At 47.9% G+C, this 27,356-nt stretch overlaps 1 protein-coding gene across 1 annotated transcript in view; it reads right to left on the bottom strand.

Annotated features, from left to right (window-relative positions):
• ATP9A (ATPase phospholipid transporting 9A) overlaps positions 1-26,841 on the bottom strand; it is a 126,153-nt gene extending 99,312 nt beyond the window's left edge. Inside the window, exons 1-3 of the mRNA XM_024750188.1 lie at positions 26,767-26,841; positions 6,170-6,314; positions 2,937-3,050 (exon numbers count right to left, since the gene is read on the bottom strand). Coding sequence (XP_024605956.1) covers positions 2,937-2,975 — 39 coding nt within the window. The 5' untranslated portion in view covers positions 2,976-3,050; positions 6,170-6,314; positions 26,767-26,841. The remainder of the gene's footprint in view (positions 1-2,936; positions 3,051-6,169; positions 6,315-26,766) is intronic.
• Between the last annotated feature and the right edge of the window lie 515 nt (positions 26,842-27,356).

Below are 27,356 nucleotides of genomic sequence, written 5' to 3'. Positions count from 1 at the left end.
GAGGCCTGTTAGGAACCGGGTGGCACAGCAGGAGGTGAGTGGCAGGTGAGTGAGTGAAGCTTCATCCGCCACTCCCCACCACTCCCCATGGCTCACGTTACTGCCTGAACCATCCCCCTGTCCGAGGAGAAATTGTCTTTCACAAAACCCGTCCCTGAGGCCAAAATGGTTGGGGACGAATGGTTTACAACACCGCATCTGATGCCGGACTGAATCTGCTGTGCCAACATGGATCTGGTTGCAGATTCAAGCCAGGTAGAGTTATCCAGATGAACATGCTTCAAGTTTGCTGAAATAGGACCTGTTGGGGTTTGTAGCAACTTGAAAAATGATTGATAGGAAAAAACGAAGAGAGAGCCTGCAGCAGCCTGAGAAACAGTGAACCGAGAGGTGAGAATTACAGTTACTGGGAGTTCTGAGGAAGGCTTGCAGGATCAGGAAGGTTTGGGGACAAGGTGGCTTGGAGACAGAGAAAAGGGCTTGAACTGGACTGATGCCCTTGGGGATAAAAGGGCCTGGACACTTTCCAGATGTGACTCCTTTTTTTGTTTTTCCTGCATGGAATCTAAAGAGTAACAACGACTTTTTGACTACTCAGTATTTTCTGGGCACAAGACCACTTGCTAACTGCTTTACAAGCAGGATTCATTTAATCTGCGCGCCCAGCCAAGAAAGCAGACAATTTATGTTTCAGATGATGAAGTGGAATTCCAGAAATATTAAATGAATGTTCCAAGCTTGCACAGTGAGTAGATGGCAGGGCTACAATTAGATCCTAGGTCCCTCTAAGCCCAGAGACCATTCATTTTCAGGTACTCCCAGCTGCCATAAAATTAAGGGCGGCCAACCACTTGACAGTAGTTAAAGCCCTATTGTAACACTTGGCTGGTTACCTCTATTAATACAAATATATATATATATAAAGATATAGATTTATGTGGCATGTTTCTATGTAGACTAGAAGTCTTTATTTTGTTACTGTGAGTTCAAAATGGGCTTCTTGCCCCAAAAGCCTACCTACATCAAAAGATCCAAAAAAAAAAAAAAAAAAAAAAAAAAAATCATGGTAAATGGCAGAAGCCAGTCCAGAAAAAACTTATTCATTGTTTGTAAACTTTGGAAGGAGGAAAAAGAAATGAATGACAGTGTTTTGGGGGTGGAACTGGATAAAAGGGAGATTTTTCATGAGGTACCTTTTCACACGTTTCCTGAATCGTGTGACTGTATTACCTTTCAAATAACTATATTTTTAAAACGTAATCAGTAAAACGCAGGGTGATAGATGATACTGTATACACACTGCAGACTAACTTTTCTTAAATAACTGACTTACAGTTTGACTTTATATAGGTATGTAGCAAACTGCTGTGGAACTAAAAAACTAAAAAGAATTCAGGTCCTTCCGGTAAAACTCTGAAGTTTCTACCTCTTGGGCAACTCTGGGTCCATGTTTGCAGCGATGGAACAAAGCAGCATCTTCTGCTTTGAGGTGGGACACGAGCACCCCCGCCCCCCGGCTTCTATCAGCCTGGCCTCTGAGTTAGTGACACTCACTGTGTAAAAGCACACACCCTGATGCAGACAGGAATGTCTGTTATCCCAACATCCTACCTCACCCACAAATGACTCAGAGCAGAAAAGAACGATTCCCGCATCCCAAAAGCACCTCCACCGCCTGTGTGGAAGAAATAAACCCCCCTCCTCTTCCCAGGGCTGGAACTGCTGACACGACCTGTCTGATTAACATACCACCAATGGCGTGTGGACCCCGCTCCCTGGGCCCTTGGCATCCACTTCCTCTGCTCCCTAAGTGCCTGTGCACCAAATCCTTACCGTCCAAAAGAACGTGTGTTTTTGTTTCCTTAAGGAGGAAACACCTTTTCTACTTTAACAATCTTCTCCCAATGAAAAATTTAACAAGATTTGTGAACAGAGAATCCGAGTGTTCCTTCCGAGCCCTGCGTAATGAAAATTAATATTTCATCATGTCTCCGGAGGAAAGGAAATGTCAGTTTCACCCTCTCTGTGCCCCAGACGCGCTGGGCTTCTTTCTGTTCTTCCAATATTCCAAGCTTGTGCTGAACGCAGGGCCTTTGCACTGCTGCTCCCTGAACCTGGGATCCTCCCACCCTCCTGCTTTTCTTCCCATCACCTCCTCAAGAGGCCTTTCCCGGCCACCCTGGCTAAGACCGCCCCTCCACATCTCCCACCTTCATGCACTCAACAAATACTAACTGTGCCTGGGATGCCACATTTGCCCTACGACCTTCTACTACCTTCACAGCAGTTTCACAACTTGAAACAATTACGCTCAGCTGTTTTACTGTCTGTCCCCGCTGAAAGTCAACTCCGCGAGGGCAGGAATTTTTCTACGTTTCAGTCACTGCTGCATCCCCAGTGCCCAGCACCGTGGCTGGCACACAGCAGGTGCTCAATAGCCATTTCCAAAAAGGCAGGAAGAAAGAAAAGGCGGCACAAGAAGGATGGAGGGGCGTCGGGTCCGTCACCCTCCATACACACTGAAGCACAGAACCTGTTCCCGTCAACCCTGCACGCTGAAAGAGTCTACATAATAAACAGAAAACGATCCAAAGAGCACAATGCAAAGAGTCGGAGGCTTTGCCTTGCTCATGACCGCTGTGTACTAGAGCCTAGAACCGAGTGATTCACGATAGGCATGCAAAAAATATTTGCTGAAACAAGGAAAGGCTGAACAGCTGACGGACAGAAGGAATGAGTAGCACAGGCATCACTACAGTTGACCCCGGTAGTGGCAGAAACGGAGCCTCACATGAAAACCTCAGGGGTTCCCAACGTGTTGGCCTGAGGGCGTCCTCTCCCTTGAAAGGCCGAGTCCCATTCCAGGTGCCTGGAGGACAAAGAACCAGTGCTGCCCAACCTCTTATGTTACTGAACGGACGACCCGACTGACTCACCAGGGGGACCCAGTAGGTGTACAGTGCTCCCAGTCGCATTTCGGGGACGAACTGGGAGCAGGCGAGAAGCAGGAAGTAGAGGTTGAAGAAGTATTTGAACTGGTTAAACAGCACCTGGAAAGGAGAGAGAGGAGAGAGAAGACACTTCAGGTTGGTCTGATGCAGCTGGGTGGGCTTAGAGGGGGATGAGTGACATTTCAAAACACCCCCCCAGAAGAACAAAACTCACATGGTACCTACATATACGGTTTACACACCTCTACATGTTGTATAGGAAAATACACCTGGGTGGCGAAAACATAATTTGTCAAAGTAAAGAAACAAATGATACACGTGGGAATTATAAACACTAGATTCAAGACAGTGGGGACCTCTGGGCAGGGAGGGTATGCTGGAGGCTTCGGCTATAGTTGTGAGATTTTATGTCTTAAACTTTTTTTTTTTTTAATTTATGGCTGAGTTGGGTCTTCGTTGCTGTGCACGGGCTTCTCATTGCCGTGGGTTCTCTTGTTGCGAAGCACGGGCTCTAGAGCGCAGGCTCAGTAGTTGTGGCACACCAGGCTTAGTTGCTCCGCGGCATGTGGGATCTTCCTGGACCAGGGATCGAACCCGTATCCCCTTCACTGGCAGGCGGATTCTTAACCACTGCGCCACCAGGAAAGTCGGAAACTTTTTTTTTTCCTAGTTTTTGGCCACATGGAGCAGCACGTGGGATCTCAGCTCCCCAACCAGGGATTGAACCCACGATTGATCCCTGAGGTGGAAGTGCAACGTCTTAACCAGTGGACCGCCAGGGAAGTCCCTTCTTAAACTATTTTGTAAGTACAGAAAGGGCCACTCAAAATGTTGTTGAAGAGGTTTTAGTGGGAAATGCTTATGCTGTAAGACTGAATCAAACGAGTGAGATAAGTGGATATCTCCCTGGTATGATCTCAACGTCATACAATATCTACAGCAGAATTTCATCCCATGTGGCAGGAGTTTCAACTGCCCCCACGTGCCCTGGAAGTGACACTGATCCCCCTGACTCATTTTGGGCAACGAACAGAAATCACGTGTCCCTTCGGAGCACTGTCCGGCCCCTCGCTCTTGTCCTGCCATGGAGACGTGGGTGCCCACGTATTCCAGATAATGTAGCTGTGAGATGGAGGAGAATGGCCTGATCTGCCTCAGAATTTCCATGAATGAGAAATAAACTTTCACTTGACTTAAGATACTGAGCTCGTGACTTCCCTGGTGGCGCAGTGGTTAAGAATCTGCCTACCAACGCAGCAGACACGGGTTTGAGCCCTGGTCTGGGAGGATCCCACATGCCGCGGAGCAACTAAGCCCATGTGCCACAACTACTGAGCCCACGCACCTAGAGCCCGTACTCCGCAAAGAGAGAAGTCACCGCAATGAGAAGCCCACACACCACAACGAAGAGCCCCTACTCGCCACAACTAGAGAAAGCCTGTGTGCAGCAATGAAGACCCAACGCAGCCAAAAATTAATTAATTAATTTTAAAAAAAGATACTGAGCTTTAGGGGGCTGGGGGAGGGGAGTAAGCCAGGCAGCAATAAATGTACTCAAAATCACCCTTAAAGGGCTTCCCTGGTGGCGCAGTGGTTGGGAGTCCGCCTGCCGATGCAGGGGACACGGGTTCGTGCCCCGGTCTGGGAGGATCCCACATGCCGCGGAGCGGCTGGGCCCGTGAGCCATGGCCGCTGAGCCTGCGCGTCTGGAGCCTGTGCTCCGCAACGGGAGAGGCCACAGCAGTGAGAGGCCCGCGTACCGCAAAAAAAAAAAAATCACCCTTAAAAAAACATTCAGGTTGACTTTAAGCTACAGTGTAAGGTATTTGCATTTCCATGTTCTCCCTCAATAAATCAAACAGTGATTTTTTTTTTTTTCTTCCAGCTTTGGAACTGATTGCTGCTGCTGCTTCTGAAGTCAGTCAGTGTATTCTGGAGGCCACACTAGATAAAAACAGATGTTTAACTTAAAGGTGTTTTACGGGCAAGGTTTTCAGAGTACTTGTCCATGAATTTAACAAACGAAAGGGATGAATGCAGAGTAAAATACTACGCAAAACATTAGCAAACAGGCTTCCCTGGTGGTGCAGTGGTCGAGAGTCCGCCTGCCAATGCAGGGGACACGGCTTCGAGCCGTGGTCCGGGAAGATCCCACATGTCGCGGAGCAACTAAGCCTGGTGTGCCACAACTACTGAGCCTGCGCTCTAGAGCCTGTGAGCCACAACTACTGAAGCCCACGCGCCTAGAGCCTGTGTGCTCTGCAATGAGAAGCCACTACAGTGAGGAGCCCGTGCACCGCAAGGAAGAGTAGCCCCTGGTCGCCGCAACTAGAGAAAGCCCACGTGCAGCAACAAAGACCCAACGCAGACAAAAATAAATTTAAAAAAAAAAAAAGTGACTTCAATTAAAAAAAATAAGTTCACAAACATGTTAACAAAAAGTCTCTCTGGATGATAGTGTTAAAATTTACCTTTAAAAAAAAGTTCTCTACACTTTTATCTCCCAACTTTCCTGTTCCAAATATGTATTTCATGATAATGAGGGGTGGGGGGGGAATGTAAGCACTGATTTTTTTTTTTTAATAAATTTATTTATTTATTTATTTTTGGCTGCATTTGTTGCTGTGCGCAGGCTTTCTCTACTTGTGGTGAGCGGGGGCTACTCTTCGTTGCGGTGCGCGGGCTTCTCATTGTGGTGGCTTCTCTTGTTGCAGAGCACGGGCTCTAGGCGCGTGGGCTTCAGTAGTTGTGGCTCGCAGGCTCTACAGCGCAGGCTCAGTAGCTGCGGCACACGGGCTTAGTTGCTCCGCAGCACGTGGGATCTTCCCGGACCAGGGCTCGAACCCATGTCCCCTGCATTGGCAGGCGGACTCTCAACCACTGCGCCTCCAGGGAAGTCCCCTCCTGATTTTCTTTTTTTTTTTTTTGGAACAAAGCTATGTCCTCAAAATATCTTTTTCACTCTTAGGCCCAACACACCAAATAAATGTGAAGTTATTCTAACCAATCAAGTGGAGTCTCACAGCCTTGCGGACAGAAGGCAGCCCCCTTCCAGGTGCTCAGGACCAGGGAAGATGAATGGCCAGTGGCTGAGGTGACATGGAAAAGACGGGGTGTTCACAGAATCTGCCACAGGAACTTCAGTCTGCTAAGACTGGTACCACTGCATACATCTGGTGTAGGAAGAAGAAAACGATGTTGCCCCTGCCCGTACATACCCCAGGCAAAAAGGTGAAGAAGTTGTACTTCTGATTGTTGATGACATTTCGAGGGTATCTCTGGTCCCTCTTCTCGGGGTGCCCCAACCAGACCGTGCGGGGCCTGGGCTCCCCTGCACCACAGCATCTCAGCCACTCGCAGCACCTGTGGGAAAGACACGCCCACACCGTCAAGGCCACGCCCACACCCATCCACTCCTCCCAGAATGTCTTTCTCTAAAGCATCTTCACTGAGTCAGAACCACAGCCCCATCTGAGGCTTCATCCTTCAATGAGAGGGGAAAACAAAGCTGAGGCATCTAAGAAGCTGTGGTCCAAATCAAAGATGCTTTGTCCCCAAGCCCAAATTATTTCAAAAAGTAGGATTCGTTTTTAAAATAAGATTTAAGTTAAAAAAGTAAATACAGAGCAACAAGTACTGTTATCACTTTGACATTCTGCAGGTGAGAGAGGAAAGCTCAGGACAGCTGAATAAAGCACCCGAGTTTACCAAGATGTGAGAAACAGCCGAGTCTGGCCTTGAACCAGGTCCATCTTATTCTGAAACCCAGTGTCTTCGCACCCCACATGCTATCAAGGGTGCTGGTCACACCAAGATTACTATACAAAAAGAGAAGGGAAAGAATCTCCTTCCACACTCGGCTCCACGTTTTAGCAACATGCTGGAGGAACACGCCAGCAAGATGATGACTCGGCGCCCCGCATAACCTGAACACAGGCCAGCGTACCAGCTGTAGGCAAACTGATTCCCAGGGCCGCCCCCGGAGGGCAGCTCACCAGGCACGCCTGCCCTCAGGTCGCCTGTGTGAAGCCAGGGACACCTGCCCAGCTCTGGCAAAACTCAGCTGCTCTGAGACACACATGCCCACCCCCTCACTCGTGCCAAAAAAAGGCAGCCCATCCTTCAGGAGCGGCTGTAAACAGGCATTTTGAGAATTACGAGCATTCGTTAAGGGTCTTTCATGGAAAGACCCCAGGCTGAACTGTTCACCTCCCCACCCAACCCCACAGGCTGGGAGGAAGGAACCCCAGCCCTACCAGCCCCTTGAGATGCTGCCAGCTGAAGGCAACCCATCCAGACGTGGCCATGATGACTTACATAGTCACCTGTCACCTGCGGACCCACCGTCTCCCCCTCCTCCTACGGGCCAGGCAGGCCCTGCCCAGGTACTGGGGTGCAGAGCTGAGCACACACAGTCCCTGGGCATCGGGACTCTAAAGATTAGCAAGCCAGCAAGTTGTTGCCTGCTCAGATGCTCAAAATTTCCATGATGAAACACGATGCTCTTTCTTAAATATAGCATCCTGGTTCCCGTAAACTAGTGCTAGGGTTGGGGTGGGGAGGATGGTGGTAGCTCTCACGAGGATGGGTGTCACTTCTAATAACTCATTCGTGTTGGCGAGAGACACATACAGAAACCTTGAGGTGTCCAGCCCCATTTCTGCTCTTGGGTGTGTGTCACCCAAGCCGGCCATCCGTGGACGCAAAGCACTGAATGAGGGAGGGAAGGAGGATGCATTTGACGGAAGCACACCCTTCAATCTGCAGATACCTACCCATGGTCACTGACTTTTCTGTGAACCAGCCGGTCTCTCCCCATCCTATAATAATCCTGTAATGACGACTCCCAGAGCTGAGTGTTTCTAATGAAAGCTGAAGAATGAACTTAAGAGAATGACATACTGTCAGGCTGTTTATGAGTTTTGTCTGTTTTGTCCTAGCAGAAGGTTACTCACAGCAAGCTACCAAGTTAAACGCTCCGTGACTTAACCGGCAGGCGTGCATGTGCACAGGGGGCAGGTCATTCAGGGCAGCCCGCACGTGGTAGCAAAGACTGCAACCGTACCTAACCGGTCATCAGAGGGCGGCTGGTCAAATAAGCAGGGAACGTCCATACAATGGCATGCTCAACAGTCTTTGAAGAGGGAGATAGAGCTGTATGCGCTGAATAGCCCCATTTGCAAGATACGCTAAATCAGGAAGGAGCTGCAAGGTGTGTCCAGGATGCCATTCCTTGCATGAAAGCAAGAGGATACCGTGCAGACTATGCCTGCCAATGCAGAAAACCTCCACGACAGCTGACGCCACCGGTTTCCTTTGGGAAGGAGGGAGTAGGGGCGCCTTCTCCTACTTACTCTTCCATCACATTGTACATCTATTACCTATGGGACTAAATGTGCATTTCTTTTTTTTTTTAGCTAAATCCATAATAGTAAGCATTTATTAAGTGCTCATCTGGTCCAACTATGATTCCAGTTCCTGTGGGGACCTAACTTTGGAACGGGATCCTTTCCTTCTACTTCCTCACAATCTCATTGCAACAAAGGGTAGTAAGCGTTTGGCACAGGGTAAAATAAGGACTTTGTGTCACCTGAGCCCAGTGTAACTAGCCCCAAGCTGATCTCATTTAATCACCTTGATTGTCACCTTGTTTATTCACTTTCTACCTGCACTGGATATAAGCTGCACACATTCAATGACTTTTAGGTCAACAGTATTTACTGAGTATCTAATAAGAAGAAGAAGAAGACAAGGGATCATTGCTCCCTTTTTGTCACACATTCATTCACCTACAATGTCCTGTGCACTCACAGGACGCAGGTCCTCACCTAGGGCATTCAACAGTGAGCAAGACAGACGAGGTCCTCCTCCCACGGGGAGGAAGAGAGACAGTAAACAGCTCTCTAAAATAAAATAAGGCATGGGATAAGAGAAGGAGTGGGGAAGGGGTGTGGCTCCGGGAGACTGGGTGGTCAGGAAGGCTGGGGTGACAGGTGAGCTGAGTGACAAGAAGAAACATCCATGCAACCAGGCAAGGAAGTGCCATCTAGGCAGATCAGAACCGCAAGGGCAAAGATCCAGAGGTAGGAAGCAGCCTGACACACATCTGCAGGGAAAGAAGACTAGTGTGGCTGGAATGCACCGAACACGGGGGAGAGGGTAAAAGATGAGGTCGGAGGAGGAGGAGGAGGGGACAGACGACACAGGGCCTTGTCACCAGGGCAAGGAGTCTGGATTTTACTCCATCCACAGTGGGGATCACTGAAGGGTTACAAGCACAGGGTGGCATGATCTGATTTAATTTTTTTTTTTTTTTTTTTTTTTGGCCACGCCTCACGGTTTGCAGGATCTTAGTTCCCCAACCAGGGATCAAACCCATGCTCCTGCAGTGGAAGCACAGAGTCCTAACCACTGGACGGCCAGGGAATTCCTGAGTTACATTTTTTTAAAGGTCCTTCTGGCTTCTGAGCAGAGAAGATGCTGCCGTGGGCAAAAGGAGAAACAGGTAACAGGTGTGAGGCTTCTTTGGGGGATGGTGAAGTGCTCTAACATTGTGGTGATGTCTGCACAACTCCGTGAATATCTAAAAATTGCTGCATTATATACTTTAAAGAGGCGAACTGCAGGGCATGTGAACTGTATCTTAATCAAGCTGTACATTGACCAAAAAGATTGGGAACAGAAGGATCATTTAGAAAGCTGTTGCCGTCATCCAGGCAAGCAAAGACTAGGGTGGTGGCAGTGAGGGGTGATGAGAAAGATAGATTCTCAAAATGTCACGGATGTAGAAGTGTATGCTCTTTAAAAAATAGTGTCTTACTTAATGTTCACAACCATCCTACGTAGTACGTACTAGCATCATCCCCATTTTCATGATGGATAAACTGAGGCCCAGAGAGGACTCAGTTACCTGCTCAAGATCTACTGCTACACCAGCTCCATCTACTACCGAGTGGCAGAAGCCGACTTTAAGCCCACGTCTGTCTGATCCAGATCCTGAGCTAAGAGCCTGAGAGTACCCTGCACAGCCACTGACAGCCCCATCAGCACAATTATTTCACAGCTCTATTTTTTTTTCTAGTCTCTCTTCATTACATAAAATTGGAAAGATCCTTAGGGGCCATAGAGAGTGAGGGCTCTCAGGCTGCTCAAACCGGAGCTCTTCTGTGTGCACATCAGCTGCCCTGCCCCCCATACTCATTCATTAATCTTCATATCAATGCGTTGGCTCCCAGCTCCCGAGTCACCCTTCAGTGCCCGCTCTGGGATGTGGACAGACTCCTTTCCGCCTCTCCTTTACAGTCAGTGAAATGCTAAGCCTTCTCAGTAGAGGGCGCTGGAGGGACACCACTGGAGGAAAAAGCTCACCTGTGGTTTCCAGGCTGTGGCACAGTGGGCGGGTCAGCAGTGCGCTGAGTGAGGCCATCGAATGGTTCCCTGGCCAGCCATGCGCCCAGCACATGCTGTCCCTCGAGGCTTTCAAGCCCCACTGTGGCCCAGGGGTCACCTTACCAGGGCCCTCTCAATATGGACATCCCAGGCCCCAGGCCTCCTCCACACCAGTGCCCTGATTCCCTCACCCCCAGGTTTGTCTCCCAAGGTCCCCCTGTCACTGTGGCCCTTAGTGTCCCACCAGGGACACTGTGAACTCAGGTGCCCTCACTCCCATTGTACACCCAATGCGTCAACCGCCAGCTGTGCCTGCCACCCCATCGGTACCCCTGGGATTGCTTTCTTGCTTGCCCCACCTGCAGACCAGCTCTGGTCCTGCCATCCAGTGGCCTGAACTACACTGTCTCCAACCAGGTCTGCACCCCAGCCTTAGGGAGGGGCCCCCATCCAAGTGTGTCCTACCTCAGATTCAGTCCCTTAGCCTAGTCTACCATACAGTTTTCTTCTATAGCCTACAGTTATAATTTAGTACGTCCATTTCCCTCCATCTTTCCACCTGATTGAGCCGAGGCCAACCCCACCTCTGAGCTCCAGGCATGACAAGCCCAGGATCCAAGCTTGGCCAAGCAGAGCCCTCAGCATGGTGCTAGGCTCAGAGAAAGGGCCAGTGAGAGGCCTGGCTGGGATTTTTGCTAGAAATTCCAGAAAGACATGCTCTTCACCCTGGGGCTGTTAAGGTGGCAGAAAACAAGCCTGGAGTTGCAGGAAGCCACCTTGCTCCTGTTTAGGGACAGTCTGCCTGAAAATGGAGTCACAAGGAGGATGCAGAGACCACAGGAGGCTCCTGCCCACCTCGGGGGCGAGTGTAGGTCTGTCGGTTCCCTGGGCTTCTCAAGTCTTAGGCACCAGTACATTGGTTTTTGTTTTATTTTACTTTGCTAAAGCCAATGTTAAGTGGGTGCAGTTAACCACCGCCCCAAAGCTCCTGTCTGATAGTCCTGTCTGCCACGTGGCTGGGCCGTACTTAATAAGATGCTTTCCTGTTGGTTTGTGTGTCTTTGCGTCTAAGCTTTTAAAGCCTGCAGTCTATCATCCTGACGTCTGCACACTGATCTCTTCAGAGCTGTGATGTCCAACCTGGTAGCTTTACATTTAAGTTACTTAAATAAAAGAGTTAAATTCCTCATTCTCAGCAGTCACATTCTGAGCGCTCCGCGGCCACAGGTGGTCCGTGGCTATGGACTGGACGGCGCGGATGCAGAACATTCCAGCATGGCAGAGGTTCGACTAGACGGTGCTGCTTTAGAGCAGCTCTTTCAAGGCATCTCCTCCCTCCTCGCTCTTGAACAAACCTCAATGCCCCAGGAACATCAGCAAGTGGACCCCACAACTGAAGGCAATTCGCCCAAAGAGTTTCCCAAACTTCAGCCCTTTTCACACACACGGGATTTCTACCATATCCAACTAACTCTACTTTCTAACTTCATCAGTTTGCCTCAATTTGCATACCTTAAATCAGCGATTCTCAACAGGGAGAAGGGGGTTAGTTACTGGTATCTAGTAGGTAGAGGAGGCCAAGATTCTGCTAAACATCCTACAAAGCCCGGGACAGCACCCGCCACAAAGAATGATGCAGCCTCAAATGTCAGCTGTGTCCTGGTTGAGAACTCCTGACCTGGATTTTGTTTATCAGTACATAAATGTGTCTTAGAAGGTAACTTAAAAGGTAACCACTATCATAAACGCAAAACCACTATCACTTGCCATACACAGAAGGTAAACATCAAAATCAACACAATGAGAAGCAAACGTTACTAAATTCCAGACGCAGTGGCTCCCAGCCCCCAGCCTGCTGCCTGCTGGCCAGTTTCTTCTGCTATTCAAAAGCGGGCCCTGACAGGGTTAAAAAAATGTTGAAGGAAAACTGAAAAAGGAAGTGTCTCGCTATACATCTCAATGTGATTTAGTTCCTGTCCGTGAATTACTTAGGATCACTTTAGCACCTGGAGCCATCATCTGCTATTTGGGGAACTACTGTCCTGCAGTAGAAGCCTTGGGCTTGGTAGCAAATTTACAAGTGACGGCCTTGGGCTTGGTGGCAAATTTACAAGTGACGAAGGCCTCCCCCGGCCCCCAGGTCAGTTAAAGCAGAAGAGGCGGCAGCCAGGCTCCCCCGACATCTGGATTTATACCCACGACTCTTTTTCCTTCTGTCAGCTGCCGCCACACCCCGTCTGTCCAGGGGTGGACGTCAGCACCCCGGAGGTCCAAGAGGGGGAGCTGCCTGGAGCTGTGGGGTGGCAGCTGTCACCCTGCTGTCGCTTCTCAACGCCAAACTGAGCTGTCACTTTCCCAAATTAACTCCTATCCCACATTCTAGACAGGCTGGGGAGATGGGCTACAAGATAGAACCCCTGAGTGCGAGAAATTAATGTAGAGGCTGAAAAAGAAATAACAAGCAAGAGTCTCAGTTTCAGAACAGCAGGACCACGTGGGCTAGAGGAATAAACACCAGCTTTTCAACCAGATGGGCCTGTGCGCAAATCCCAGCCCCGTTCCACACCAGCTGTGAGCCCTTGGACAATTCATCTTCTGTGATCCCCACTTTCCCTATCTGTAAATTGACAGTAAGACCCGCCTTGCTGAATTACTACGAAGACCAAGGATTTTATATATAAAGGGTGTAAGACAATGCCTAGCACACAGCAGGCATTCAATTAAAAGTAGATCTTATTTCTCTTACGTTATTTTTCCAGATTGAAAAAAGAAAACATGAAAATTTTCTCACCTGAATAGCAACGGCTATTCAACTAGGCTAAGATGTAAGGCTAGAAATAATCCCGTCTACGCTGCTTCCAGCTTACACAATTTAAACAAAAGGAAACCAAAGTGGAGTTCCTTACGATTTGACTCTAAAACAAAGGTTTTGATAGCCAACAGCCTGCCAACCACATGTGCACTCTTTTCACACAATCTGGCCAAACGCAAGGAAAACAAATATTAGAGAGGGACACGCCAAGGGAACAATGTTTCTGGACAATGTAACTACTGCCACAAGGAGCTGGCGTCCGAAGAAATGATCATCTCTGCCCTGGTGCCACTCAGCAGGCACTCAGTAAATATTTGCTGAATTGCCTGCATGACGTAGCTACCTTCCCTGAAGCCGGAGTCCAGGAAGCTAGAGTCTCAGTGTTGACGCCGGAAAGATCCAGGAAGAATGTAAAGGAAAATTAAAAGCAACACGGAGAACTCAGATACAGAGAACAAACTAGAGGGTGCCAGTGAGGAGGGGCGAGACAGGGGAAGGGGATTAAGAGGTGCCAACTACTATGTATAAAATAAGTAAGCTACAAGGATATATTATTGTACAGCACAGGGAATATAGCCAATATTATATAATAACTACAGATGGAGTACAACCTTTAAAAGTTGTGAATCACTCACTAGGTTGTACATTTGAAACTTGTATCATAGGGTACATCAAGTATACCCCAATTTTAAAAAAAGCAATACAGAGAAAATAGTCTGCAGCAGTAGCTCTCAACGGAGGTAGGGGTGAATTTGCCCCTGGGGACACTTGGCAACGTCTAGAGAGATGTTTGGCTGTCATGACTGCAGGTCCAGGGAAGGGAAGGGCTACTGGCGTCTAGTGGGTAGAAGCCAAGGATGCTGCTAAACATCCTACAGTGGACAAGACAGCCCCACACAGAGGATTATCTGGCCCCAAATGCCAACCGTCCCAAGTCTGAGAATGCTGCTCTAGAGCGGGACTGTCCCCGACATTTCTGTGCAGAGGGAGATGTTCTCTAGCTGCACCATCGAACACACCAGCCATTAGCCACACGTGGCTGTTGAGCGCTGGAAACATACATTTTAAATTTTAGTTCATTAATTTAATGAATGAAAACAGCCACATGCGGCTAGTGGCTACCACACTGGACAGCAGGTCTAGAAGGACGTAACCCAAACTGTTAAGCACAGATGCCTGGGGGGGCAGGTGGGGGGGACTGGAAGGAATGGGAGGGAAGGTATGAAGGGAAACTTCTGCTCTTTGTTCGAGAAACAGGGAAGTGGCTAGATTTTTTTTTTTTTTTTAAACCGGGAGAATATAAAATCTAGGATCTGAAAGAATGCAAAGAAGGAAGTAGTTCACTGAAGTCTGAAGTATCTCTGGCCACAGGAATGCTACTGTCTGGAGAAGAAACAAGACTATAGTTGTCCCCCTTATCCACAGGGGATACGGTCCAAGACCCCCCCAGGGGATGCGTGAAACTGAGGATAGCACGGAGTTTTTCCTACACACAAATACCTGTGATAAAGGTTCATTTATGAATTAGGCACCGTAAGAGATTAATAACAATAGCCAATAATAAAACATAACAATATACTGTAATAAAAGTTATGTGAACGTGGTCTCTCTCAAAATACCTATGTACAAATTTAATGCCCTTTCCATCTTAACTAAAGTACTTATCACACACTGTGGCCATAAGTTTTGCAGTTTGAGGTGCACGAAAACTAGCACGTATTTCTTTTTCCCTCTTCATAATTTCACTGATAGAAGATCCATCCTTGCTGTGGATCTTAGCAACCTCAGCATACGACTTCTTTTCTTTCAAGTCGAGAACTTTCACCTTTTCACTTAAAAGAAGCACTTCACAGCTTCCCTTTGACATGTCCGAATTGCCAACATCACTATTCGGGGCCATTATTAAGTAAAATAAGGGTTGTTTGAACACAAGCACTGTGATACTGGGACAGCTGATCTGATAACGGAGACCCATCTAAGTGACTACCGGCAGGATATGCAGGACACGGGGATGATGAGTCATGTCCAGGGCAGGACTAAGGAAGACACAAGATTTCATCATGCTACTCGGAACAGCGGACAATGTAAAACTTATGAATTGTTTACTTCTGGAATTTTCCATTTCATATTTTCGGGTTCATTACGGGTAACTGAAACCATAGAAAGCGAAAGCTCAGATAAGGTGGGACTACTGTTTACCAATGAAAAAAGCCAAGTCAATGTAGCAACTTCTTCAACCGTAAAGCTCAGATCCTCTGACCTAGCAAGTCTACCTAGAAGGACACAAATATTGGTACTGGTGACCAACGGGAAATGCCCTAGGAGGCCAACAGCAGCAATACAGAGAGAGAGCAAAACCCTGGAAATGACCAAATGCCCATTACGGCAAGACCCCTGTACAATGGACTGTAGTCTGGAAAGAATAAGGTAGAGACACACACACTGGCAGGACAAGATCCAAGTGATAAAACAGAAGGAAAAAAGCAAGCAAAAGAAAAGCAATTTATTGTGCTATATTTTAATAAAAATAATATATGCTGATATATGCATGGGAAAAAATACTAGGAAACAAATACACACACACACACACACACACACACAAACTGTTAACTCTGGTTCTCTGGGGTAGGGGGCAGTCACGGATGATGCAAACTGTCGCCTCTCCCTATTTCTCGTGCCTTAAGTCTTCCCCTATTGGTCTCTTTCTGCTCAGAGCACATGACACCTCTCACATTGCATCCAACCCCACCATTCAATAATTATGAACTCAAATTCACCCCTGTTACCTTTTCATCCCAGGTCCTCACAGTCAAGCCACCGATTGCAGCCAAGGCAGGTGAGCTCCAGAACTCTGCACTTTTAGCTCGTCCCTGGCTGTTTCATTTTTCTCCAACTCCCAACCCCTGTGCAAGACTCATCCACAACAGACTTGCTCAGGCAAGCCCATCACCCAACTTCTACTTATCCGTCAAAACCCAACTCTGTTATTCCCGAAGAGAAGACGAAGCAGCTCTGTTCTCCCTTAGACTTACCCGTTTCTCTCTAGACCAGGACTGGCAAACTCAAATCTACAGAAGCCCAGCAAGTAACAGAAAACAATAAATGAACAAAAATAAACACAGGATCCAGTGGGGTGGGGCACACTGAGGAGACCAGATCTCATGGGAAGGAAGTAGCTGCCCCCAGATCCTACCAGGATACAATGCTACATAAGCCCAGCACAGCAGACCATCCAATTCTTCAAGACAAAGACAAAACATAAGATTGTGAGATGCAAACACTCAGTTTTTAAATGTTGGCAACCAATTCAATTTTAAAGTACTAGGCAAAACTAAAACCACACTGAGAGGTAATTTTTTTACTTAGCACGATGACGAAGATCAAAGAGCCTAACAACACCTGTGCTTGGTCAGGATGGCCAAACAGGCACCTTCACTGCTGGGAGGGGCCTAAATCAGTGTTACCTTGAGGGAGGGAAACCTGGCGACAGCTATCAAAATTACAAATGGACATTCATTTTGACCCAACCATTCCCCTTTGAGATATTCCATATGCTCCAAAATGGGTATAAAGACCATTCACCATAACATCTAGTAACAGCAAACTAGAAATAACCTAAACCTCATCTGTAGTAAACTGCTTAAAGTACATCTATTCGATGGAATCCTATTAAAACACTTTAAAGAAAACATTTAAAGGAATAAAGAAGCTTTTTATGTCCTGATATGGAACAAGCCCAGGGTGTACTGTTAAGTGAAAAAAATAGGTTGTAGTGTGTAAGGTGTACTAACAATTGAATAAAAGAGGGAAACATCCATGCATGTCTGTCTAGATAGATATAAAATACTTGTACTTTTTTTGGTAGATGGTTAAAGTTTCTCCAGAGCGACACTGAAGAAATTGATGAGTGGTTGCCTGGGGAGGGGCACAGGGTAGGTGAACGGAGTGGGTGGGAGGGAGACCGAGTATGCAATGTACACGCTTCTGTACCTTTTAACACTGAACTGGGGCTTCCCCGGTGGCACAGCAGTTAAGAATCTGCCTGTCAATGCAGGGGACACGGGTTCGAGCCGTAGTCCAGGAAGATCCCACGTGCCGCGGAGCGACCAAGCCCGCACGCCTACGGTCCGTGCTCCGCAACAAGAGAAGCCACCGCAATGAGAAGCCCGTGCACCGCAACGAAGAGTAGCCCCCGCTCGCCGCAACTAGAGAAAGCCCGCGCGCAGCAACGAAGACCCGATGCAGCAAAAACAAACAAATAAATTTATAAGAAAAAAACCAATACTGAACTATGTGACCCTGTGATTCAACTTTTTAAATTTAAAACCAAAACCAAAAAAAACACAAAAACCCCACACTGCTGCCCAAACAGCACACAGCTCTCAGTCTGCAGCCTTAAATCTCAGCCACAAGCTTGTGGGTCAGAGACCAGATACTGCTCGCCTCCCACCCCAGGCCTGGCATACAGCAGGTGCTCGGTCGCTCTGCGTGGATCCCTTCACATGCCCCAGGCACCCAGCGTGCAGGGACACTACTCACACGTGGACGCTTTCGCTAGGCCATCTGCTCACGGGTTCTAGAAGAGGTCTGGTGTGGCAGCACCCAGCAGCAGCCCACAGAATGCCAGAGAACTGAACAGAACTGAATGATTACATGGAAGGCAATTCCCCAGATACCAGGACAATAAGCAAGAACAGCTATAAAGCGCTCAGCGTGTGCCGGCTGTCCATGTGAATTACTTCCCTTGATCCTGACCCCCATTCCGTGGGCGCTCTCATCGCCCCCCTCCCACACTGAGAGTCCTGCAGCTGGCGGGGGGCAGAGTCAGCTGTGGGTCCAGCAGGTGGACCCGAGAGGCATCGCTCTTAACCGGTGCCTGAAGACCTCACACTACCGCAGACTCCAAGAGCCACCTCTGAATTGTTCAGACGACCCCCTAGGGAGGAACCCAAGGACAGAGACACAGCAGGACACACGGAGGGTCCCCAGTGCCACCGCCCAGGCCCGCATGGCTCCTCCCTCCACCCCACTGTCATCCCTGACAATGGCTATCACTGCTACTGTACTTCCCGGGGGCCACACGCTTGGGATCTAAGCACCTGACATGCATCAGCTCATTCAGTCCTCACCCCCCGCCCCCCCCCCAGCACTGTCATCACACCCGTTTTCAGAGAGCTGGACTCTCTCGCCCAAGGTCATACAGCCAGTGAGAGGAGGAGGCCAACGTGGACAGAGGCAGCCGTGCCTGAATCCAGGCTCTCAGCCCCTCAAGGTGCTCGGCAGCCAAGCCAGGCGGCGGGGAGCCAGCCCTTCACCAGGAACCCGCCTCCTAACCGGACTCAGCTCCATCCGCGCTCCCCTGGAGACCTGGCTGCCCCACCGGGCGTGGCTCTGGCACTGAGCCCCCGGGAAGGCCATGGGGGATGTTTCCAAGGGCGCCTGTAAGACGCCAGAAGTTACAACACCTGTCGCTTGGGAGGAGTTTACCTCTGGAAACAGGTGGTAGAGGGGCTGAGGGGCTGGTCCGAGGGCAGCTCAGGCGTGGCAGGGCCCTCACAGGGAGCGCTTCACACCTCTCCTAACGATGCTGCTGCAGGGAAACGCGACCCTGGGCTCCAACGACCCCACTACAACCCTCACCCTCCTCTGCAGGGAAACAGACGTGCCCTTGGCCCTGTTGTCTACACACAGCTTTGTCACGAGAAACTGGATCTAGAAAGCCTTTTATTCGTTCAACAAACATTTACTGTATGCTTGCAGACTCCGTTATCTCTCACAGCCACCAAACACACACCACTGTGAGGTGTTCGGTTCCCCCAGTCTATCCACAGAGCGTTAGCGTTACCACGGAGCAAGCCTGTCCTCAATCGACCACAGGCCCCTACTGCCCTCCAGCTCCACCTGGCTCACACATTAATAAACAGGAAGCCTGATTTGTGGCCGACAAAGAAAGGAAAGCATGTGTTTTTACTTCTTTCTCTCTCTTTTTTTTGAACTTTCCCAATCTCGGGGGTCTGCACTAGGCAAAAGGCAAAATTATCCTGACCCTGGAACAAGGGCCATTCTGGCTTTCATGGGGTGTAAAATGGCAGAGCCCTTCCAGAAATTCATTGTCCAAGATGTAGCAAAAATTCATGTATCAAGATAGCCTCTAGGGACTTCCCTGGTGGTCCAGTGGTTAAGACTTTGCACTTCCACTGCAGGAGGTGCGGGTTCCATCCTGGTCAGGGAGCTAAGATCCCACATGCCCCATGGCATGGCGAAAAAAAAAAAAAGAAAGAAGATAGTCTCTGTAGACTAAGTTCTCATTTCTAACAGCAAAAACCAACGAAAATAATGTCACCCAATAGCCATCCGATAAAATTATAGATCAGAGGGAAACATACCTAAATGTTAATAGAAAGTCGGGCTTTAAATTCTAGCTACTGCATCTTTAACCTTTCTCTAAGAGAAATCAGTAGTTTTCTTTAACAGAAATTATTACTTTTATACTAGAAAAAATAAAATGCTAGTGTTTAAAAGTCCCATGTGGGGTGCTTCCCTGGTGGCACAGTGGTAAGAATCCACCCGCCGATGCAGGGGACAGGGGTTCGAGCCCTGGTCTGGGAAGATCCCACACGCCGTGCAGCAACTAAGCCCGTGTGCCACAACTACTGAGCCTGTGCTCTAGAGCCCGCGAGCCACAACTACTGAAGGCCACAAGCCTAGAGCCCGTGCTCCGCAATGAGAAGCCCATGCACCACAATGAAGCGCTGCAACTAGAGAAAGCCCCCGTGCAGCAGTGAAGACCCAATGCAGCCCAAAAAAAAAAAAAAAAGTCCCACGTGGGGCCCCAGAGCTGGGGAGGGCTCTGAGTGGGTCAGGTACCTCTTCCAGGGCCACAGCAGCTGTCTCCGGCTTGACTGTACAGGGGCTGTCCTCTAACAAGCCCTGGTCCCCCAGGCCCCTGGTTCCATCACTGGGCACAAAACAGCCCAGTACTGCTCAGGGGATATTAGTGACTGACAAAGGCTCAGCCCCAGTTAATACAACAGCCTGGAAACACAAGAAATCTCAGTGATGCAGCAGGAAGCAGCTGGGAGGCATTGAGGACTGAAACGAGAGCATCTCCACCCAAATAGCAAACATGAGATCACCATAACCCAGGCCTGGGCCTCCCTCAACTTTCCCTTTGTATGTCTTTGGCCTGCCTCTGCTTTGCAGGGCCAGCGTTCAGAATGAATACATTATATTTATAAAGTGACAATAAGAATCAACTTGTAAAACTACAGGGCCCTGGTTATGTAAATTAAAGGTGTCTCCTCAAAGAAATAATATGTTGCCACTTAAAGTGTCATTTACAGAGCACATCATGATACAAAAAAAGCCTTACATTAAAATGCTGAATGAAAAAAAAAGCAGGAAATAAAAACACATGTGCTACGTGGTTATAATTCATCAAACAATGTACACACGGAAACAAGACAGGAAGAAAACAGCATATGCTAAAAGGTTTGTGTTAACTGTGGTTGCCTTTGAAGGGAAAGTTACACCAGTAACTCATTCATCAGTTTTCTCTGTTCTCCAATTTTTAATACACATGCACTCACTTTACAATTAAAAGAAAGTAAATTTTATACTTTTTTTACTGTTCCCCTTATGATGAAAACTACTCAAGAAGAGGGTGTTTGGTCGTAACGTATGCAGAAACAGAAATGTAACACTGTGCACATGAAACTTACATAATGCTACAACCCAACGGCACCTCAATTAAAAAAGATCAAAACTGGGCCTTCCCTGGTGGCGCAGTGGTTCAGAGTCCGCCCACAGATGCGGGGGACACGGGTTCGCGCCCCGGTCCGGGAAGATCCCACATGCCGCGGAGCGGCTGCGCCCGTGAGCCATGGCCGCTGAGCCTGCGTGTCCGGAGCCTGTGCTCCGCAACGGGAGAGGCCACAGCGGTGAGAGGCCCGCGTACCGCAAAAAAAAAAAAAAAAAGATCAAAACTAAGAAATGCAAAAAAAGAAAAAAAAGGAAAGAAAGATCAAGCTGCAGAATATACTGGGAGGAATCAAGGTAGAAGCAAGGATTTGTGTTAGGACAGAGGCTGCAATCTTTGAGCTAGTGTGAGCTATGGTGCAAAGTTGTCATGAGGCAAAATAAAATCAAAGTAAGAATAAAAGGAGAGTACTTGGTCAGAAAGGCAAGGCTGCTGTGATGCGACCATTTTGCCACGTTTAGGTTCAGGGTTACCATGATGTGGCTATCCTGTACGTCTAAAACTTGACTTCAGAGCAAGAAAATGAAGCCTCTCTCAAACAAATTTTTTGTTGTTGTTGTTTTGCGGTAGGCGAGCCTCTCACTGTTGTGGCCTCTCCCGTTGCAGAGCACAGGCTCAGCGGCCATGGCTCACGGGGCCCAGCCGCTCCGCGGCAGGTGGGATCTTCCCAGACCGGGGCACGAACCAGTGTCCCCTGCATCGGCAGGCGGACTCTCAACCACTGCGCCACCAGGGAAGCCCCAAATAAATATTTTTTTTAAATACATTTCTTGTGATACTGCTATGCTCCCATGAGGAAGGCTAAAGCGAAAAATGACAAATACCAAGTGTGGATGAGGATGTGGAGCATCTGGCACTTTCCCGGGTGGAGAAGCACAAATTCGTACAATTTGGAAAACTATCAATTTCTACTAAAGCTAAACACAAATATCCCCAAGGGCCCAACAAAGCCACATAATACATGTCCTCAAGATAAGCTCAGGGAGGTCCACAGCAGCACCATTCATGAGACCTCAAGCTGGAAACGTCCCACTTGTCCATCAGGAAGAGATGGGGATAGAGGGGTCATGGAATACAGCTGGCCCTGGAAAAACATGGATCTGTACTGCACCAGTCCACTTACTTATATGTGGATTTTTCTCAATAAATAAAGTACCTGTATTTTCATTTTACACATCTTTAAATTAACTAAGTTTGGGGAAAAGTTTGTGTTTGATTAGAGATCACAATATGTAAAATCAGAAGAACTAGCGTTTGAGTCCTTATTCTATTCAAACTGTTTGAGCTTCTGCTCTTGTGTGAGTCATTTATCAATTCCTTTGTTTTTGAGGCAAAGACAGCAAGCAGTACCAGTACTTGGATTCTTGACTGGTTGGGGGTCGACACGCCTAACCCCCTCCCCCTCATTGTTCAAGGATCAATGACTTATTCATACTCTGACTTCATATGGCGGACAGGAGTGAACAAACTACAATAAACATGCAACACGGTCAACCCTGATGAATCAAACATGGAGCAAGAATTAACAGGCATGAGTGAGTACCTGCTACATGACTGCATTTACTTAAAGGTCAAAAACAGGCCGAGGGCTTCCCTGGTGGCGCAGTGGTTGAGAGTCCGCCTGCCGATGCAGGGGACACGGGTTCATGCCCCGGTTCGGGAAGACCTCACATGCCGCGGAGTGGCTGGGCCCGTGAGCCATGGCCGCTGAGCCTCCGTGTCCGGAGCCTGTGCTCAGCAACGGGAGAGGCCACAGCAGTGAGAGGCCCACGTACCACAAAAAACAAACAAACAAAAAAAAAACAGGCGGAGCCAATCTCCGTTAGAAGTCAGGATATAGATCCAGGCGGGGGAGGAAGGAGGCAAGAGGAGGCTTCTGAGGTCAGAGCCTGTTTATCTGCTGCCAGTTACGGGAGTGCGTTCACTTCACGAAAATTCATCAAGCTGTGTGTTTATGATTTGTGCACTTTCCTGTGTGTGTATATATATGCACGGATGTGTACATATGCATAGTTCTTTAAGCAGCTTATTTAGGGAAAAAAACCCCGCGAGGTGGGACAAGTGGTGTTGTCTGTTTACTACCTAGTCCTTTGATTTACCCGGACACAATTGCGTCATTCCTCGTATGAGAGCCTCTGACTGCCTTTAATCTGGAGAACAGAAAAAAGAGGGGAGAGGATGCGGGCGGGGGAGGTTCTCCAGTTTTAAATTTTCTTTGCACTTTCATGGGGACTGACTGTATAAAAGCTAAAAAGTATTCAGACTCAAATCACTTCCTTTTACAGGGTGAGTACACACATTTTAGAAATAGATGTTCTGCACTCCCCCACCCCCGCCATTAGCACGAATGTCTCTCCTACAGAGAGAGTGAATTAAAAAAAATAAGGATCAATATGGAAACTAACTCTGAAAACAGATATTATGCTTCTGATGGATTTACAGTGATTGGGATAATTTGAAGTTTCCAGAATTTTCCTCCGTCACATCATTTCTGCTCTCTGCTTCTACCAGCAACAATGGAGTACACACATATTTACCTCCAAATCACTGAAGGGTCACACATCCCCAATTCCTCTTCCCTCAACAAAAATCACTTCCTCTAAATGGCCATTACAAGAAAACTCAAATAGGAAAGGGCATAGAGACAGGTTGCGAAATACAATTTGCTGCAGAAATTCAAATTAAAATGAGCCTTTTAAAAAAACTGAAATGAGCTTTTAAGTTTTCTAAACCAAAACCGTTCTTCAGTTTGTCACCTGTAAAGTAGGGCTGTCAGGAGGATGAAATGGGATGGTCCACGTCAAACTCCTAGAAGAGCACTGCACACCTAACCAGCACACAACAGGGGGCAGCAACTATTACAATTCTCATCAAATTAATCTAGCACAATCCAAGTCACAAGAACTAACCAACCATCCAAAGCACAACCTGAAATGTGACCCCTGTAAACTCATTAAGCAAAAGGAAACATCTGGGGACAGCACCTCCACCTTACGGAGCATGTACACGTGTTTTAGGTTGCAGGGGGTGGGGGGTGGCATTCAGCTCTAGTGGGCATGACTTTGCAACACGGAGAACTCTTTGCTTATGGAGAATTCTTGAGACCGGACTGTCTAAAGAAAAGCACTAAAGAACTCATCATCGGTCTAAAATAAAGGTTTACCAAAAACACCGAGAGATTCCTCACCTACCAAAATAACCACACGACGCTTCCTATATTAGCCTGCTCAGGCTGCCATAAGAAAATATCACAGGCCGGGGGGCTTAGACACTGGCAATTTATCTTCTTATAGCTCTGGAGTCTGGAAACTCCAAGATCAAGGTGTCAGCAGATTTGTTACCTTCTGAGGCCTCTCCCCTTGGCTTGCAGACGGCCACCTTCTCCCTGTGTCCTCATGGGCTTTCCTCTCATGCCTGGCATCTCTCTTCGTGTCCTAATCGCCTCTTCTTAGAACACCACTCAGATTAGTTAAGGGCTCACCGTAATGGCCTCGTTTTAATTTAATCATCTCTTTAAAGGCCCTGTCTCCAAATACAGTCACTTGCTAGGTGCTGGGTTAAGACCTCAACGTGTAAATCTGGAGAGGGACACACGTCAGCCCATGACACTTCCCAAATGCTTTCTTCCAACAGCTCAAGACTTCCTTAGCTGCTAAATGAGAAGCTGAACTCAGAGTTAAGAACATAATCCAAACACGAATCTCTTGCCCAGCAGGTTCTTCTTTTTTTTTTTTTTAAAGACAGGATGAGTCACCTTAAGGACAGTAAGGGGCATGGCTTTTCATAGAGTGTACACATTCCACTCATCCAGGGGGTCCTAACAGCTGCAATTCTGCCCACTCCTACTCCTCCCACCCCCCGGGGGACATGGCAATGCCTGGAGACAGTTTTGGTTGTCACAACTGGGGGGAGGGTGCCACTGGCATCTAGGGGGTAGAGGCCAGCGATGCTGCCCAACATCCTACAGTGCACAGGACAGGCTCCCAAGGCAGAGAACTGTCAAACCGAAAATATCAATAGTGCTGAGGTTGAGGATCCCTGAGGTCTAAACTGGCCAAACTCTACCTCATCTTGTGTCACAGCAGATGGCCCAGCAAAGAGGGGGAGAGCCTACCAGGCCCCGTTCCCTCCACAGGCATCTTCTTCCTCAGGGAGGGCAGCCAGCAGGCTCTTCCCTGGCACTGGGCAAATGCCACAGAGATATAACTGGAAGAAGGCAATAGTCTCCAGCCCACCCAGCTTTCCAATTCACACAAGAAGCCTTTCTTTCCATGGGGCCCCTTCCAACTGTCCTCTCCCACAAACCTCCCACAAACTTTAGAAAATGATTAAAGCAACGTCAAGGTCCCAGATGAACTAGGTAAACTAACCATCGTTTAAAAACCATGTTTTTTGGGCTTCCCTGGTGGCGCAGTGGTTGAGAGTCCACCTGCCGATGCAAGGGACACGGGTTCGTGCCCCAGTCCGGGAAGATCCCACATGCCACGGAGCGGCTGGGCCCGTGAGCCATGGCCGCTGAGCCTGCGCGTCCGGAGCCTGTGCTCCGCAACGGGAGAGGCTGCAACAGTGAGGGGCCCACGTACCGCAAAAAAAAATTTTAAATAAGTGAATAATGTTTTTCATGGACAACTTGGAAAAATAAAAAGAATTTTTAAGTCAGCCACTATGGAAAATAGTATGGAGGTTCCTCAAAACACTAAAAATAGAACTACCATATGATCTAGCAATCCCACTCCCGGGCCATATATCCGGACAAAACCGTAATTCGAAAAGATGCATGCACCCCAATGTTCATAGCAGCACTATTTACAATAGCCAAGACACGGAAGCAATCTAAATGCCCATCGACAGATGAGTGGATAAAGAAGATGTGGTACATGTACACAATGTTATTATTCAGCCATAAAAAAGAATGAAATAATGCCATCTGCAGCAACATGAATGGACCTAGAGGTTATCATACTAAGTGAATAACTTAGACAAAGACAAATATCATATGACATTGTTTATATGTGGAATCTAAAACATGACCTAAATGAACTTATCCATGAAACAGAAACACTCACAGACACAGAAGACAGACTTGTCGCTGCTCAGGGGTTGATGGGATGGGCAAGGGATGGAACGGGAGTTTGGGATTAGCAGCTGCAAACTATTATATACAGAATGGATAAACAACAAGGTCCTACTGCAGAGCACAGGGAACTATATTCGATATTCTGTAATAAATCCTAATGGAAAAGAATATATATATGCATAACTGACTCACTTTGCTATATAGCAGAAACTAACACAACACTACAAATCAACTATACTTCAATAAAATAAATTTTTTTAAAAAGAATTTTTAATCTATTAGCACAACCAGCTTATCCCTTTTCTTTCCCCTTTGTAACAATAACATTATATTTTTTGACTAACAGCACCATGCTATTAGCACAGGCCACCACTTCCTAAATGTCAGGCATGACGTGGGCACGTCTACAAACCTACCGAGCTATTACTGACTTCATACTTTTAAATCAACTCTGTGTTTTTTACTGAAATGTATTCTAAAAGAAATCTTCCTGTCACTACTACAAAGAGAAAACAAGTATCACTTGGCACAAAAAGAAGGAACTATAAACATATTTGCTAGCCTTTCAATGTTTGGCCACGAGCCACCTAAAGTGATCTCCGGCGAAGCTTCCCACGGGCCAAGCTCTGAATACCTCAATCAATCTTTCAAAGTCACATAAATAAAAGACGCGAGCTTTAAAAACAATCAGCACCATTCTATCTCTTTAGGTAAAAGTCATCAAAAAATATGTTACAATGAGTCTTTTTCTTTCTAAATTAAACCAAAGTCCACTCACTTTTAGGAGGGAAGCTCCAGGCACTTTATGTCCATTCCCAAAGGTGGCCATCAAGTCTGGCCAGCCCTAGTTAATGATTTTCATCACGTGCACCTGGGTAGAGATATTAGAAGAAACTTCTGTTTTGAGAAGCGACAGCCCGAAGTCCAAAGACGGATCATTCGACACCCCGCCTCCTCCTTTCTACTTGTTGCATGGGTGGCCGAGGTCGAGGTCAAATGGCCACCCTGCTTCCTTAGGGACTGGCACCCAAGTGGCTCACTGGCCTTCCTCAGGGAAGCCCCGGCAAGAGTGGCGCCTGTATCCACGCTCTACCCTTCAGCATCTCCACCTGGGTTTGTAATTTCACATCTGGTGTCACTGCCTGTGCCTGGCATGGGCAGGGAGCACCTGGTCCGGGTTTGGTCAGTACAGGGGAGGGCCCACGGCAGGGATTCTGTAACAGGAAGTGGATGGCACAAGTGCAGCTGGGCTGGCAGAGGACGCACAGAGCACTTCCTGATGGGCCGCTACCAACGCCTGCTCTGACTGTTCTCATCCAAGGGAGCAGAGAGCTGTTAATGCAACTCTCCACTCCATCACAGAGAGGG

The sequence above is a fragment of the Neophocaena asiaeorientalis genome, unplaced genomic scaffold (genome assembly GCF_003031525.2).
Source record: "Neophocaena asiaeorientalis asiaeorientalis breed wild unplaced genomic scaffold, Neophocaena_asiaeorientalis_V1.1 scaffold606, whole genome shotgun sequence".
Lineage (NCBI taxonomy): Eukaryota > Metazoa > Chordata > Mammalia > Artiodactyla > Phocoenidae > Neophocaena > Neophocaena asiaeorientalis.
This window is presented reverse-complemented; position numbering and strand designations above follow the sequence as displayed.